The 16845-nt window shown below is 47.5% G+C and overlaps 1 protein-coding gene across 1 annotated transcript in view; it reads left to right on the top strand.

Annotated features, from left to right (window-relative positions):
- Positions 1–16845, top strand: part of UNC13A (unc-13 homolog A) — a 139034-nt gene that overhangs the window by 7279 nt on the left and 114910 nt on the right. The window contains 3 exon segments of the mRNA XM_060275227.1: positions 11906–11935; positions 14484–14583; positions 15918–16035. Coding sequence (XP_060131210.1) covers positions 11906–11935; positions 14484–14583; positions 15918–16035 — 248 coding nt within the window.

Below are 16845 nucleotides of genomic sequence, written 5' to 3' on the forward strand. Positions count from 1 at the left end.
CATTATTATTATCATTATTATCTTGCTCCCCCTGCATCATCTGAATTGGGCAAATTTGCAACTATATTAGTTGCTATATTTCAAGAAGTGAAAATCTGTACACAAGAGCTTTTTTTTGGCCAAGTTTTCATATAATTTTCCGTTTTACAATTTAGAATACTCATATAAACATCCTTAATATCGATGGCCTCCCTTCTCTTTCCATGGTTCATTTTGCATATCAAAAATCCCTGCATACTTTACATAAACTAAACCATTCAGTATTCCGTTATTACATCCATCCAAACTTATTTACACTGCTGAATTCATCTTAATGCTGCCAGCGTTTTTAGCTGCACACAGTTATTTCCCATATATTCAATAAACTTTTCCCAATCTTCTCTAAACATATGTTCTCTTATTCTATATGTTAAGTCTGCAAGCTGAGCGTATTCCATCAGCTTTAGTTGCCATCCTTTGGTTGGGACCTCGCTCGTTTTCTATGTACACAAAAACCTTTTTGGCCAAAGTTGTCAAGCTCTTTTTCTTCTTCTTTTTCTTTTTTGCAAAATCTCAGAATTTGAAGTTTCCACTTCCAATATGGGCCCAAGTTTCCCCCGGGCATTTTAACCACTTTTTGTAAATTTGCCATTCTTGATGGACAAATCCTGGCTATGTCCGGACGTATGGGGCAGCCTTATAAGAAGTAGATACCGTATGCCCACCAGTTTGGATGGCTGTAACAGGAGATTAGACAAATTCACCGCAACAACAAAGATCAGGTCTACTGACTGCTGATTTGCTTCTTTACATAGTAATAATAATAATAATAATAATAATAATAATAATAATAATAATTAATAATAATAATTTTTTATTTATACCCCGCCCTCCCCAGTCAAAACCGGGCTCAGGGCGGCTCACACCAATAAAATTACAGTAAAACATAAAAAGAAATTAATTAAAATACAGATTAAAATACAGTATTAAAATTTAAAATGCAGCCTCATTTTGAGTAGTCCACAAATTCAAGCCACGAGGAAGGAAAACGCAGGGGTCAGACTAAGTCCAACCCAAAGGCCAGGCGGAACAGCTCTGTCTTGCAGGCCCTGCGGAAAGATGACAAATCCTGCAGGGCCCTGGTCTCCTGTGAGAGAGCGTTCCACCAAGTTGGGGCCAATACTGAAAAGGCCCTGGCCCTAGTAGAGGCCAATCTAGCCACCTTATGGCTCGGGATCTCCAGAGTATTGTTGTTTGTGGACCTTAAGGTCCTCCGCGGGGCATACCAGGAGAGGCGGTCCCGTAGGTACGAGGGTCCCAAGCCGCATAGGGCTCTAAAGGTCAAAACCAACACCTTAAACCTGATCCTGTACTCCACCGGGAGCCAGTGCAGCTGGTAAAGCACTGGATGAATGTGATCCCGCGGCCAGGACCCCGTAATGAGCCTCGCCGCGGCATTCTGCACCCGCTGGAGTTTCTGGGTCAGCTTCAAGGGCAGCCCCGCGTACAGCGAGTTACAATAGTCAAGCCTGGAGGTGACCGTCACCTGGATCACTGTGGCCAGATCAGGAGAGTCCTTGTCACTGTTCCGGTTGGCGGGCGGTTGAAGCCCTGGCTGAGGACGTCAGGACCAGAGGCAAGATGGTGGTGTAGAAGCAGGAACAGGCGAAGGTCTGGGAGTCAAGGAGCAAGGCGTCGGCAAGGCGAAGGGCCAAGGGTAGAGGATCAAGGCGTCGGCAAGGCAAGGGTCCAAGGAGCAAGAGGCCAGATGCAACCAGGCAGGGATAGCGTTGCTGTGGCCAAGAACTGAAGGGAAATGCTGGGCTTTTATCCCTCCCAGCTCCTGCCACCAGGTGCAGTGAGGTATCACGTGGCCTCACCTGAGTGGCCACTCCTTGCTTCTCCAGCACAAGCTGAGGCAGGCCCCCGTCCTGCAAAGCACTACAGGGCCCAGAGCCTGACTCCTTCTTTTGCTGGCCAGAAGAGACACGACGAGCTGGGCAGCGGAGTAAACCTGCCCCCAGAATTTTTCCGTAACATCTGAATTATCAGTGCCCCTACTCTGGGTGTTGGTCTCCTAAGAGGAGGAGGGTGTTGGATTGTGGGGGGGGGGGAGTGGAGGCTAAGCTCTCTTCCCTGCCTCCAAAACGAATCTGCTATTTCTGGCACCGAGCCTAAAACTGACACCGCTTGGAGATCAGACATTGTCGAGAGCTGTTAATTGTAGGCCCGGCGTGCAAGGATCTGTGATGTGTGGTGAAAGTGTGTGGGGGGGGGGGGAGAGATGGGGAGAAATAAATAGAACCCTCCTTTGTAGCTGCCTCCTGCATTTTTCAAAATTAGGGCATCGCCCCCACTCCTCAAGATGCATCGGCACGCAGCCGAAATCCAGCATCTCAGCATTCTCTCCCGCCTCGAACGACACACACGGAAAAGGTGTGCTTCCTTTTTTGGGGAAGGGAAGGTCTGAAGGAGGAGGGAAAACGGCTCCGGCCTCTGGAATTGAAGGGGGAAGAAATCCTAGATTCATTGAATTGTAGAGTGGGAAGGGACCCCGAGGGTCATCTAGCCCAACCCCCTTTGCAATGCAGGAATCACAGCTAGAGAATCCTGGCAGATGGCCACCCGAACTCTGCTTCATAACCTCCAAGGAAAGGAAAGTCACTCACCTCCCAAGGGAGTCCGTTTCACTGTTGGTGAACGTTGACAAGCTGGAAGGTGGGTACAGAAGGGCAGGGGACAGCAAACTTTTTCAGTAGGGGGCCGGTCCACTGTCCCTCAGACCTTGTGGAGGGCCGGACTATTTTGGGGGAGGGTGATGATGGTGGGAATGAATGAATTCCTATGCTCCGCAAATAACCCAGAGATGCATTTTAAATAAAAGGACACATTCTACTCATGTAAAAACACGTTGATTCCCGGACCGTCTGTGGGCCGTATTGAGAAGGCGTTTGGGCCGGATCCCCCCCCCAGGCCTTCGTTTGCCCACCCATGGTCAAGGGTCTGGAAACCAAGCCTGGTGAGGAACGGTTGAAGGATCTGTGTATGTTTAGCCTGGAAAAGAGGAGGTAGGAGAGGCATTTTCAAATATCTCAAGGGCTTTCCCATGGAAGAGGGAGCAAGCTTGTTTTCCCCTGGAGGGTAGGACTCAAACCCATGGCTTCAAGTTGCAGGAAAGGAGATTCCGACTCAACATCAGGAATAACTTTCTGACAGTAAGGGCTGTTCGGCAGTGGAACGGTCACCCTCGGAAAGTGGTTAGTCTCCTTCCTTGGAGGTTTTTAAGCAGAGGTTTTTTAAGCAGAGGCCATCTGTCATGGATGCTTTAGCTGAGATTCCTGCCTTGCAGGGGGTTGGACTAGATGACCCTTGGGACCCCTGTCCAACCCTAAGATATTATTTATTTATTTATTTATTTTATTTCTACCCCGCCCATCTGGCTGGGTTTCCCCAGCCACTCTGGGCGGCTTCCAACAAAAGATTAAAAATACATTAAAACATCAGTCATTAAAAACTTCCCTAAACAGAGCTGCCTTCAGATGTCTTCTAAAAGTCAGATAGTTGCTTATTTCTTTGACATCTGATGGGAGGGCATTCCACAGGGCGGGCGCCACCACCGAGAAGGCCCTCTGCCTGGTTCTCTGTAACCACACTTCTCACAGGGAGGGAACCGCCTGAAGACCCTCGGAGCTGGACCTTAGTGTCCGGGTTGAACGATACTATGATCAATTCAGACTTCTGGTCCATTTTGCTCAGTGTTGCCTATTGTCAGTGTCAGAGGAAAGCATTTCCTAGCCTTATCCGGGGGTAAGGCTAAGACTCGAACCCAGGGCGTTCTGCGCGCAACGGCAGCCGCTCCAAAATGGCCTTTTGCCCGGCTTAAATGTACCCCTGACGTACAATTTTAAACAACGGAGACTTATTCCCCATGCGTAGTTCCCTCTGGGGGAATTGACAGTGGGCAAGATTTCAGAATATTGGGGGGGGGGAGAGAAATGAGGATGCCCCATTGATACTTGAAGGCATCACTCCCTGTCGGATATATTGGTGCCGTAACCATTATGCTTATATCAGAAACCCCAAGCCAGCCCAGTCCCTTCTGTTCTTTGTTTCAATAGGTGGATGTTTCACATAACAATTTGTTCCAAGCTTAAAATGGATCTAACATTTTCCTGCACCAGGAGGCGATTTTTGGCTTTGAAATCTACCCAGCCATTGTTAAGCAGAGCGGGAGAGCTGCTGAAAATAATTGCTGGCCGGCATGAAAAGACCAGGGAAGGTTTCAGGGGGTTAAACACACACAGCACTGTTCAAGCTTTATATTATTTTATATTCGATCGGGTGGTTCACAGGGTAAAATCAACAACCACCCAATACCCCCCCTCCCTCCCCATTTTAAAAGGGCATAGGACAGGCACCCCCAAACTCGGCCCTCCAGATGTTTTGGCCTACAGCTCCCATGATCCCTAGCTAACAGGACCAGTGGTCAGGGATGATGGGAATTGTAGTCCAAAACATCTGGAGGGCCGAAGTTTGGGGATGCCTGGCATAGGATGTCAATCAGGCAAAGACCTAGTTGAAAAGGAATGTTTTTGCCTGGCGTCTCATGAAGGCGCCAGGTGAAACTCCCTGGGGAGAGCGTCCCGCAAATGGGGAGCCACCGCAGAAAAGGCCTCGTTCTCATCTTGCCACCCTTGTGGAGGAGGCACATGAAGAAGGGCAATCATGATAACTGTCACCCCCCTCTCAAGCTTCAACAGGCCACTTAGCATCATAGAGTTGAATGGGACCCTGAAAGTCATCTAGTCCAACCCCCTGCAACGCAGGAATTTGCAGCCGTCCTATACAATAGCATCTAGATCAAGGGAAGCAATAGTACCACTGTATTCTGCTCTGGTCAGACCTCACCTGGAGTACTGTGTCCAGTTCTGGGCACCACAGTTCAAGAAGGATACTGACAAGCTGGAACGTGTCCAGAAGAGGGCAACCAAAATGGTCAAAGGCCTGGAAACGATGCCTTATGAGGAACGGCTTAGGGAGCTGGGTATGTTTAGCCTGGAGAAGAGAATTTTAAGGGGTGATATGATGGCCATGTTCAAATATATAAAAGGATGTCATATAGAGGAGGGAGAAAGGTTGTTTTCTGCTGCTCCAGAGAAGCGGACACGGAGCAATGGATTCAAACTACAAGAAAGAAGATTCCACCTAAACATTAGAAAGAACTTCCTGACAGTAAGAGCTGTTCGGCAGTGGAATTTGCTGCCAAGGAGTGTGGTGGAGTCTCCTTCTTTGGAGGTCTTTAAGCAGAGGCTTGACAGGCATATGTCAAGAATGCTTTGATGGTGTTTTCTGCTCAGCAGGGGGTTGGACTGGATGGCCCTTGTGGTCTCTTCCAACTCTACGATTCTATGATTCTATACGGGGGACCGAACCTGCAACCCTGGTTATTATCAGCACCACGCTCTAACCAACTAAGCTATCCAGATTTGCCAACTGACGTTGGTGGAACGGTTCTTTAACTGGCCTGAACGGACCAGACTCTGTTGACGGCTGTGCTTCTCCAGTCGACTGTTCTTGGGAAACAGAAGGACCCCAAGATCGAGGTACGGCAGTTTTTTTGCAATCTGAGCTTCCAGAGAGAGAGATCCCAACCACATTTTTTTTGCGCCTTCATGAAATGGCCTCGTGTCCTCTCGCTTCTAGGTACAGAGAGAGAGAAAGAGTGTGTGTGTGTGTGTGTGTGTGTGTGTGTGTGTGTGTCGACATGCCGGCAGCCACATGCCATCTGGAAGTGAAAAGCGAAGAGGAGATTAAAAATAGTTCAGTTAAATGTGAAGGCTTTAAGAGGCAGAATCTAGCAGAGAGGGAATAAAGGAGCTTTCACCGTAGCAGCAGCAAGAGGGGGAGGTAGAGGAATAAGAACATTTGGGTGGGTTTTTTATTATTATTAAAACATTTCTATCCCACTGTTCTTCCAAGCAATGGTGCGGTGAGCGGGTCCCTTGGAAATGGGATTAAACCAGGGGTTTCCAACCCATGTGCCGTGGCACCCCGGGGTGCCCTTGAAGGATGGTCAGGGGTGCTGCGGGCAACACTGGCCTCCATCCCTCTTTCCTTCCCTCCCTCCTCCAATGCCCTCTTGTGTCTCTGCTTCCCAAAGGCTTGCATGGCCATTTGTTGCAGCAGCCCTGGCTAAAAGCTCCCCAGGCGAACGGTGCCTCTGGGGCTGGCCAGGGGGTGCTGGGTGCCAGGAGTCGGGGCGGCCTCAGAGTAAGCAAGCAAGCGGGCGAGGGATCCCAGCCAGCCAGTCCGCCAGCCCTTGCTGTTGGGAATGGGCAGACAAGCCCCAGGTCCCTGGGGGGCAGTGTGAGGAGGCGCCTCCCTTAAGAGCGGGGGGGGCAGCTCAGAGACCAGCAGCTGCCCAGAGGACGCCCAAGGAGAGGGGAGAGGAGGCCGGGGAAACACGCCACAAGGGAGGAGGTTCGAAAAAGGGTGAGGGGCTGCCAGCTCTGCAGGGAAGCGGGGACATAACTGGGGTCCCGAGCCCCACAAGAGTGCCGCAGAAAGAATGCAGTGGGTCAAGGGAGCTGTAGACTCAGAAAGGTTGAAAACCTTTGAGTTAAAGGATGCTTTTCCCAGGAAGGCCTCCCTCCCTCCAGTCCCCTGACAGCAGGGGAATGACCAGTGTTTTGGAACACTCAGGTAGACTGGATCTGAACAGGGAGGGTCCATTTAAAGCAGAGACGGGGGAGGCCACCTAAACATTAGGAAGAACTTCCTGACAGTAAGAGCTGTTTGACAGTGGAATTTGCTACCAAGGAGTGTGGTGGAGTCTCCTTCTTGGGAGGTCTTTAAGCAGAGGCTTGACAGGCATATGTCAAGAATTCTTTGATGGTGTTTCCTGCTTGGCAGGGGGTTGGACTGGATGGCCCTTGTGGTCTCTTCCAACTCTATGATTTTATGATTCTAGGCATGGAGCTGTCCCCCCCTCTGTAAGAAAGCAAGGAGAGAGCACAGAGGCCTATCTGGCTGCCAGTTCTGCGGGCGAGGGGTGGCATAACTGGGCTCCTGAGGCCCACAAGGGAGCCACAGGAAGAATGCAGTTGGTCACGGGAGCCATGGACTCAAAAAGGTTGAGAAACCTTTGGATAAAACTGATCCTGTATTTGTGCTCGGAAACATACTGGGAGCCAATGTACCGTAGGTCTTTCAAGACCAGTGTTATGTGGTCTCGGCGGCCACTCCCAGTCACCAGTCTAGCTGCCGCATTCTGGATTAGTTGCAGTTTCCGGGTCGCCTCCAAAGGTAGCCCCACACAGAGCGCATTGCAAAGTAGTCAAAGCAAAATTCCAAGTATGGTTGATACTTGGCCAATAAATTATTCTATTCTAATCCAAGCAAGAGATAACCAGAGCATGCACCACTCTGGTGAGACAGTCTGCGGGCAGGTAGGGTCTCAGCCTGCGTACCAGATGGAGCTGATAAACAGCTGCCCTGGACACAGAATTGACCTGTGCCTCCATGGACAGCTCTCCCCTGCTACTCTTGGCGGCTTCCAACACACATCAAAATACATCAAAATATCACAGATTAAAAACTTCCTTAAACAGGGCCTTTAGGTGTTTTCTAAATGTCAGGTAGTTGTTTATTTCCTTGACCTCTGATGGGAGGGCGTTCCACAGGGCGGGTGCCACTACCGAGAAGGCCCTCTGCCTGGTTCCCTGTAGCTTTGCTTCTCACAGTGATGGAACCGCCAGAAGTCCAAAATGTGAGTCCAAAATGACTGCTTTTTTAGAGAAGGGGATATTTAATATATTTCATTATCTAAAAGCGAGTTTACCATTAAGTCCAGACACAAAAAAGGACCTCGCAGCACCCCTATGGGGCAAACAATGGCACCTTCCCTTAAATCACAGTGGTTGGAGCTGTGTGGGGAGTTGGTGATATTTCTTGATGCAAGCAGAATGATATCTTGTCGAGTCAACAGAGACGGTGGCAGAGACAGGACACCTGTTCCGTGGGTGGCTCCATATTTCGCTCAGCACCCGGTTTCTGTTTCTTTTTTTTTTTTTTGCTCCTCTTCTCTGGAAGGAGACGAGGCTGGAAAAGCAACAACAATATTTTCCGGCCTTCTGGAACCAAAACTATTCTGTACGTACCATCGTCCTAGTCCAATCTGGAGCCCCATGCAGGAAGGCAGGTTGAGGTGAATCAGCACCACGGAGAGCTCCAGCTGAGCCACCTGCACCAAAGCACGGGCCATTTTAGTGGTCCCCGTTATCAAACTGGATGCATCGTGGCAGTGGTGTAACTCTTAGTGTTTTTAAGTGTCAGGTGTAACTTCAGCCTGAACACAGCAGAGTTTGCGCAGGTTTTTCCGGAAGCTTCTGGCGGTAACTTAAATGACTAGAAGTCTGGATGCAGAGTAAAACTATATACAGGATTTATTAAAATAAAAGAAATCCAGAGTTTCTATGTACAGCTTTAGAACTCAAAAACAAAGTAAAATAAATCCTTTCCTCTCTGTCTCTCTCTCAACCGATACAGCACCTCTCCTCCTACACACTCACCACACCACGTACTGTGCTAGCTTTCTCTGATAACAGGTCTCAGTGCTGATATCAACCAATGAGAGCGCAGTTACTAAGGCAGAAGTAGACCTTGGCTTTCTGCCCAGTGTTAATTGCTTGTCCTAGAGTTGATTGTGTGAAGAAGCAATCTGATGGTTTCTCACGCTACTGATTTAGCAAAGACCCGAACAGTAACACCCCCAAGACCCCTTAAGACTGGGAGCGGATACAACAGTGGCAAGGGTCTTGTTAGCACAAAGATGGAAGACTGAGGAAATCCCAACGAAAGAACAGTGGCAAGAAAAACTGACGAGCTATGCAGAGTTGGCAAAGTTGGCATACAAACTACGAGAGAAGGGCAGCCGTGACTTCAAAGAAGAATGGGAACTTTTTACAAACCATTTAAAAAGACAACCAAAGGATTTGGACTCCTTGGCAGGTTTTGAATAAACACCCACAATTTATTAGTAGAAGATATGACTGATAAGGCAAGGAGGATATGTACAATTTTATAATATGCAGAGAATAACATGTGCGAACAAACCAGAGGGGGGGGGGGGAGTGCGAAGCTCAGTGGAGTGGGACGCCAGTCAAGCAGAAGAGCCTTTGAGGTGTACCTGCCTGGGGGCAGAGTCAGTATCCAAAGGCAGATCCAGCCCTAGAGTCGGGCGAACAGCAACCCACATGGTCAGACAGTTCAGGGGTCAGTGAATCTGACGATCAAGGGTCAAGATGAGCAAGGTAGGGCTCGGACTTCAAAGAGATTCTCATCCAATGCAACAGCACGTAGTTGAAACCACAAACTCCTGACAGCAACAATTTAGCAGCGAATAATGTCAGGAAAACCACAGCTAAAAATATTTCTCCCCCCCCCCTTTATACAAATGGCTGACTAGTAAAAATAATAATAAATTAAAACCTCTGGCTTCCGAGTGAGTCGCTTGGTCTAAGGTAGCACAATGGACAGCACCTAAGGCAGCAAGGCAGGGGGGAGCGTTTCAGCACCACGGAGAGCTCTGAGTGAGACACTCCGGTCTCTCAAAAAACAACACCACCCAGCTGGAATTTGAACCCTGGTCTTCCACTCTACAACTGCCTCATTACATTAGTTGGGTTGCAAAAAATAGCAGTAATTCTTACTTCAGTGTAAAGATCACCACCAGCTACTGCAGCTGCTTCTTTTTTTAAAAAAGGAGTCTTTTTATATATGTGCTCCAAAAAAAAATCAACCCGTTGCATGATATTGTGTGTTTTATTTCATCGGTCTGAGACTGTAGTGGTTAATTCATTCAAAAGCGAGACAGAGTTGACAGCGTTCCAGAGGATGCGAGAGGAAAGAAAAGCAGGTTCAAACCAGTTCTGAGCCATTCAGGAGCGGAGGAGTTCAAGTACGATAGAGAATCCATCTTCCCACATGTTCCCCTCGTTGCCCAGAGGCTCCGCAGCAATGCAAAATGCAATGTCACTCTGACGGCTCAGAAGTAGGTCACTAGCTTTCTGGGAGCGAGGGAAATGGATTTAACCCAGCCGAGAAGTAGGGCAAATAAACAGAGGAAGGAAGATCTGCCGGGTTCCTTTAAGACAGCGATGGGAAGAGTGCTGGGCCAATCAATTGTTCCACTTTTTCCCCTTCTTTTAATCTTTAATGAATGGGAGTAGGCGTCGCCTTCAAAACACACCAGAGAAAATGTTGGTGAAATTCTCAGGGATGGGATGCAGAGGGGCTTCAGGTCAAGCCCTTGCTCATACAGTCGTACCTCAGAAGTCGAACGGAATCCGTTCCTGAAGTCCGTTCAACTTCCAAAATGTTCAGAAACCAAAGCACGGCTTCTGATGGGCTGCAGGAAGCTCCTGCAGCCCATCGGAAGAGCCCGTCAGACGTTTGGCTTCCAAAAATTGTTTGAAAACCGGAACACTCACTTCCGGGTGTTGAGCGTTTGGGAGCTGATTTGATCAGGAGCCAAAGCGTTCAAGATCCAAGGTAGAAATGTAGTCCACCTTTAGAAGGTAAAAGGAAGAGTTTCATTTTAAAAAATAAGCCAGCGAACCAGTTTCAGGTGCCGGATAGCCGACTTTTCTGAGTTTTCCAGTTGCAACAGCTCCAGGTGCTTGTTGACCAGATTCTCTGACTTCCCACACTTCCAAAAAACTCAGGTGCTTGGTGGTAGTCAACTTTCCTGACTTCTCACGTTCCCACAATCTCAGGTGTGTTATAGCTGGCACCCCCAACTTCTAACACTTCCAATTGAAGCCATGAGGCAAATCCTTCCATTGAGCTTTTCTTCAGATCAGAAAGCTTAGAGGTTGCTTCCAACTCTGCTCCCCATCCCAGGGACAGAATTATGACTTGGGAAGCTTCCCCCTCTCAGACTCTTCTGCTCCCACTGAAAGATTCCCAAAGTGTCCATCTGGACTTATCCTAAAATGTTTGCTATATGTAACCACATCTCTGTAGTGTGTGTGTGTGTGTGTGTGTGTGTGTGTGTGTGTGTGTGTGTGTGTGTTAATACAGTGGTACCTTGGTTCTCAAACTTACCGGTAATCTGTTCCGGATGTCCCTTCCAAAACCAAAGCGTTCCAAAACTAAAGCACACTTTCCCATAGAAAGTAATGCAAAATGGATTAATCTGTTCCATTTTTAAAAACAACCCCTAAAAAAGCAATTTAACATGGATTTTACTATCTAACGAGACCACCGATCCATAAAATGAAAGCAATAATCAATGTGCTGTACTATAAAATAAAAAAGACAGTATTGTAGATGATAAAAATTAGAATTAATTTTTTTCTTGCCTGCACTGATGATAGTCATTGTTTGGATGGGGGGCTTTTATCCATTTCTGCAGTCTCACTATCAATCAATCAATCAATCAATCAGTAGCTGAACTGGGTTCCACATAGTCACAAAAACAAATGAACCGAAAAAGCCTCAAAAACGAAAACGCAAAATAAATAGCAAAAACAAAAGCGCCAAATACAGTGGTACCTTGGCTCTCAAACTTAATCCGTTCCGGAAGTCCATTTGACTTCCGAAATGTTCGGAAACCAAGGCGCGGCTTCAGATTGGCGTAGGCGCCCCAGAAACAATAGCTGGCAGCCGCATTGGACGTTCGGCTTCCGAGAAACGTTCGAAAACCGGAACACTCACTTCCGGGTTTTCGGCGTTTGAGACCCAAGGTACCACTGTATACCGAACATGTTTTGTGTATGGTTCTGTTGCTGTTTACATGGTCCTGCGCTGTTTACATTTATCTTTATGATAAATCAATTTTAAAATTAAGTAAAAAAAGAACGAAAAAGAGAGCACATATTGGATGCTACAACTAACTCTTCTGCTTTCTGCTTTTATCTTCCAGTCAAGAAAGCCAAATTTGATGGCCCCCAAGGTGAGTCCTTTCCTCTTCTTCTTGTTGTACCCGGGGAGTCATGTGACTGTTGAGAATGACTGACCATTGCCCCCACCTTGAGAGCCTTGTCGCTGCAGCTTCCCAGCAACCAACCATTGGCTCCTCCAAGGCAGGAGGCAATATCAGAGGGGCTTCCTGCCTTCCTTCCTTTGAGCAATAAGCTCTACCTTGTCAGAACAACCTACTACCCAGATGTTTAGAAAGCTGGTTTGAAACGGTTGTTATTTGAACTTTTGGAAAGGTCTCGACTTATTGTTGGTCGTTTTTTCTCACTGGTTATTTTATTGTTTTACTAGTATCATTAAGCCCGTTAAATTAACGGGTGCTAGAACAAATGTGGTGAGACATTTATAAAAACAGACTTGTTACATTGCATCCCTCCCTCATCTCTCTCCCCTCCTTCCCCGCCGCCCCACAGCGGGCCCCACTCACCCGCATCGTGGGCCTGTCATCCTCCTGGCCAAGGGGTTTCCTTTCTGCCCCCCACTGGAGCGGGCTGAGCTTGAGAGGCGGGTAAAGAGTGTCATCGTTTGGGGCGGGGGGGAGAAGGCGTCCTCCTCCTCCTCCTCCTCACCGCCACTTCGGCCTTGCGACGCGGCTCTGGGCTAGACGGCGGGAGGCGGGGAGCCGAGAGGGTGGCTGGGCTGCCCCACAACACACAGGCCTCTCTTTCCCCCTCTCCGCGCTGCGCCTCCCGCTCACTCAACGCCCGGGCCAGCCGTTCCCCTCAGACCCGCGTGCGTGCGCATGAGAGTGTCCTGGGCGCGCAAGCGAGATATCCTCTATAATAATATCCAAGTGTCTCTGCGCTCCAAGTCCCAACGGCTGTCCGTGGGGCACATGCGCAGTAGCACAATCCCACAGACACAGGGACTGGACGCAGAGACACTTGGATATTATTATAGAGGATATTTTTTGCGAACTGCTGATTGTTTGTTTTTGGAATTAAGCTGTGTTCGCGTTTTTGAATGAATGCTCGCCACACCTGGCCAGTCGAAGACCCAGTGCCTTTCTCTGCATGCCCAGGTGTTACAAGAAAACTGCTCCCTTTCCCTTATGGGGTATTCTGGAGCCCATATGCTGGTAGCAGGCATAGGCAAACTCGGCCCTCCAGATGTTTTGAGACTACAACTCCCATCATCCCTGACCACTGGTCCTCTTAGCTAGGGATGGTGGGAGTTGTAGTCCCAAAACTTCTGGAGGGCCGAGTTTGCCTATGCCAGGCTTCCTCCACCTCGGCCCTCCAGATGTTTTTGGCCTACAACTCCCATGATCCCTAGCTAGCAGGACCGGTGGTCAGGGATGATGGGAATTGTAGTCTCAAAAACACCTGGAGAGCCTTATTTACTGACTTGTGTGTGTTGTTCTTCATGTTTGTGAGTGCAATCGCATATTTGGCCTGTGGGGCCAGTTTAGCCACTGGCCCCCAGGACGGCTTATTGCTGACACCGAGGTGGAGGAAGCCTGGCCTATGCCTGCCGTTTAAGAGTCCTTAAGTGGGTTCCCTATTGGTAGGACAAAATAGCAGAGGCCCAGCAGAGCATATTGAGAAGCAAAGCGGCTAGTAAGCCTGATCTTTATTCAAGGAACTGTTGCAACAGGGACCCCCGCTCCCCACATGCGGGAGGGAGGAGAACCCCGAACATTGGTGTGCAAGCCCTTATATAGACTTTTGGAATTGCCCACCCTGTAGCCCAAGACCACCCCCCAAAACATCATACATACATCACAGAAGGAGGCGGGTCTATAGCAGAAATCCTGCCTGCCAGGATACCTGATAATGGTCACTGACTGCATTACCTGGGCAGCCTGGCCATTCTTTTGTGATGGTTAATACTTTAGTTCCTGAGTCCACGTCACAGGCTCACCCTATTCATACACAAATACACCCTTAAGACGGGATTTGCAAGCAAAGAGGCAATGGGAAGGCATTCCCCACTTGCCTCCCTTACTGCAGAGGAATATTTGAGGTCAATTTGGGAGAGTCAAAATGGCTTCAGAATTGCTCTCCTGTACTATTTCAGACACGTGGTTTATATAGTTACGTATGTGTTTGCCTCGTACGTTTATGAACATCTAATTTGTATTTGAGACCTTAGAATTCTTATAACACGGACATTACTGGGATTTAATAGCTGGAATTGATGTCGGGGTGGGGTGGGGGCGAATTTCCACTTTGTCCTGGGTCTTAGGCAAGGCAAAGGAATATTTGAGGTCATTGGGAGAGTCAAAATGGCTCCGATACTATTTCAGACGCATGGTTCATATATTTTGATATGTGTGCCTTTATGAATATTTATTCTATATTTGAGACCTTGAAATTCTTATAACACTGGGGTTTCAAGCTGTGGGGCTCATTTCAATGCTTTGTGGGGGTTCAGTGAGAAATGTGGGAGTATTAAGGAGACGTACAGAAAGACTTGGGTTTTTGTGGCTGTTTTTCATTCAAATGGCTTTCCTCTGACAAACACCGGTTCTGTTCTCTCTATCCACCTATCCTATTCTGTGTCCCCCCCCTTCCGTGCAGAAAAATTCAACACGTACGTTACCCTCAAAGTCCAGAATGTGAAGAGCACGACGATAGCGGTGCGGGGAAATCTTCCATGCTGGGAGCAAGACTTCATGTTGTAAGTGGAACTGCTCTCTAGTGCTCATTCGGAACAAACAGCAACCTGGGTTTCTGACCATAGCTGCCAAGTTATCCCTTTTTTTAAGGGATTTTCCCTTATGCTGAATAGGCTTCCTCGCGAGAAAAGGGAAAACTTGGCAGCTATGGTTTCTGACAGCTTGCCGTTGTTTCTGGTTTGGAGCTAAATAGTGAGTCTCCCTGGAAAAGGAGCAGGAAAAGGATGGCTGAGGAGCCCTCAGTCTGCCTATTGATTTTGCTTATATAAATCCAATATTTGGAATGCGTTTATACAAAATGCCGTAGGCTATTCATATTTACATATGTGTTAGTAGTGTAATATCAGTATGGGTTAAGGTGTTTTTCGTATGTGTATGTATATATATGTTTCTCTACACATTTTGGTGTCTTTTTATTTTTATTTGTATCACTTTATTTCTTTATAATTGAAAACTTCCCCATAAAATATGACGTTTAGAAAACATCTGAAGGCAGGCCTGTTCAGGGAAGTTTTTAATGCTTGATGTTTTATTGTGATTTCAATATTCTGTTGGGAGCCGCCCAGAGTGGCTGGGGAAAGCCAACCAGATTGGTGGGTTATAAATTATCATTATTATTATAACTATTATTATTATTTATCAGTGCTTCTTTTCTGGGTGTACGCATTCCCCTAAACATTTTGTGAATCTAAGTTTGGCCGCATTGAAGGGCAGTATTTCAATACGTGTAGGAAAATGAGAGTACCCCTAAACATTTTTTTAAGGAAAAAAGCACTGATTATTAGCAAGCTAGCACTGGTTCAGTTCTCCCAGAATTTGTGGGAACTACTCTCAAATGCCCTTTAGAGATTTTTCAACTAATTCGGTGTACTTTGCTAAAACCAAACTAGTTCATTTTAAGTGCTCGGAGGAGACCAGCAGTGCCGGATTTACGTAAAAGCTAAACAAGCTCTAGCTTAGGGCCCCACTCTCTTTGGGCCCCCCCAAAAAAATTTAAATGAAAAAAACAAACCTGGATGTACATTTCCAAAATATAAGATAAAAAAGAAATAAAATAAAAACTACATACAGCAACAGTGTTTTGTGTTGTGTAGGCTCCTATGATGTAAGTCATGGGCCCTGCCTGCTATCCTGCTCCCTAAAATATCCCTGATTTGCTCCTTTCTATATATAGGGTGCCTCTACATTCTGCATGTGCAAATTACTTTAGATACCTATTAAGTCCATTAATTACCATATAGCATAGATTCAACACAAAAAACAGCGGCCATATATTAAGGCATTGGCCATTCCTGAGAACGGGTACCGTGCGATTAAAACTACGTTTCTCTTGCAGCGAAATCAACCGCCTGGACCTCGGGCTGACAGTGGAAGTGTGGAACAAGGGTCTAATCTGGGACACGATGGTGGGGACTGTGTGGATTCCTCTAAGCACGATCCGGCAATCCAACGAGGTGCGTGGAAAGTGTGGGAATGTTCAGGGAGGCAGGAGAGGATATATTGTTTATTAAAGTCCTTCCTAACTTGCGCTAGCAAGTTCCTTTACTTAGCAGAGTTTTACATTCCCCTTTAAAACACACAGTAGATAGCTGGTTGCAGGCTCGTGTGAGCCTCTCGCTATTAGGTTCCTGGTTGTTGTTGTTTAGTTGTTTAGTCGTGTCTGACTCTTCGTGACCCCATGGACCATAGCACGCCAGGCACTCCTGTCTTCCACTGCCTCCTGCAGTTTGGTCAAACTCATGTTTGTAGCTTCAAGAACACTGTCCAGCCATCTCGTCCTCTGTTGTCCCCTTCTCCTTGTGTCCTCCATCTTTCCCAACATCAGGGTCTTTTCCAGGGAGTCTTCTCTTCTCATGAGGTGGCCAAAGTCTTGGGGCCTCAGCTTCAGGATCTGTCCTTCCAATGAGCACTCGGGGCTGATTTCCTTCAGAATGGAGAGGTTTGATCTTCTTGCAGTCCATGCGACTCTCAATAATCTCTTCCAGCACCAGAATTCAAAAGCAGCAGTTCTTCTAAGTTCCCTTATATCCCTCTTAAAAGAATAAACACGCCACCATCTTGTGTAAAGTATATAAAAGTAGTTTACTCACATCATCAGTTCACAGTTTGATCCCTGAAGGCTGACTTCGTTACAAAGTATATACATGTGGATCTATCCCAGGGTCCTTTGTTGGCTGAAAGCCAGCAGAGCAATTCTAGCTAAAAAGCTGCTCCAACAATGGAGGAAGTCAGAGAGAGAGAGAGAGAGATGGCTGCATGCCTTG

This window comes from Zootoca vivipara, chromosome 6 (genome assembly GCF_963506605.1).
Source record: "Zootoca vivipara chromosome 6, rZooViv1.1, whole genome shotgun sequence".
Classification (NCBI taxonomy): Eukaryota; Metazoa; Chordata; class Lepidosauria; order Squamata; family Lacertidae; genus Zootoca; species Zootoca vivipara.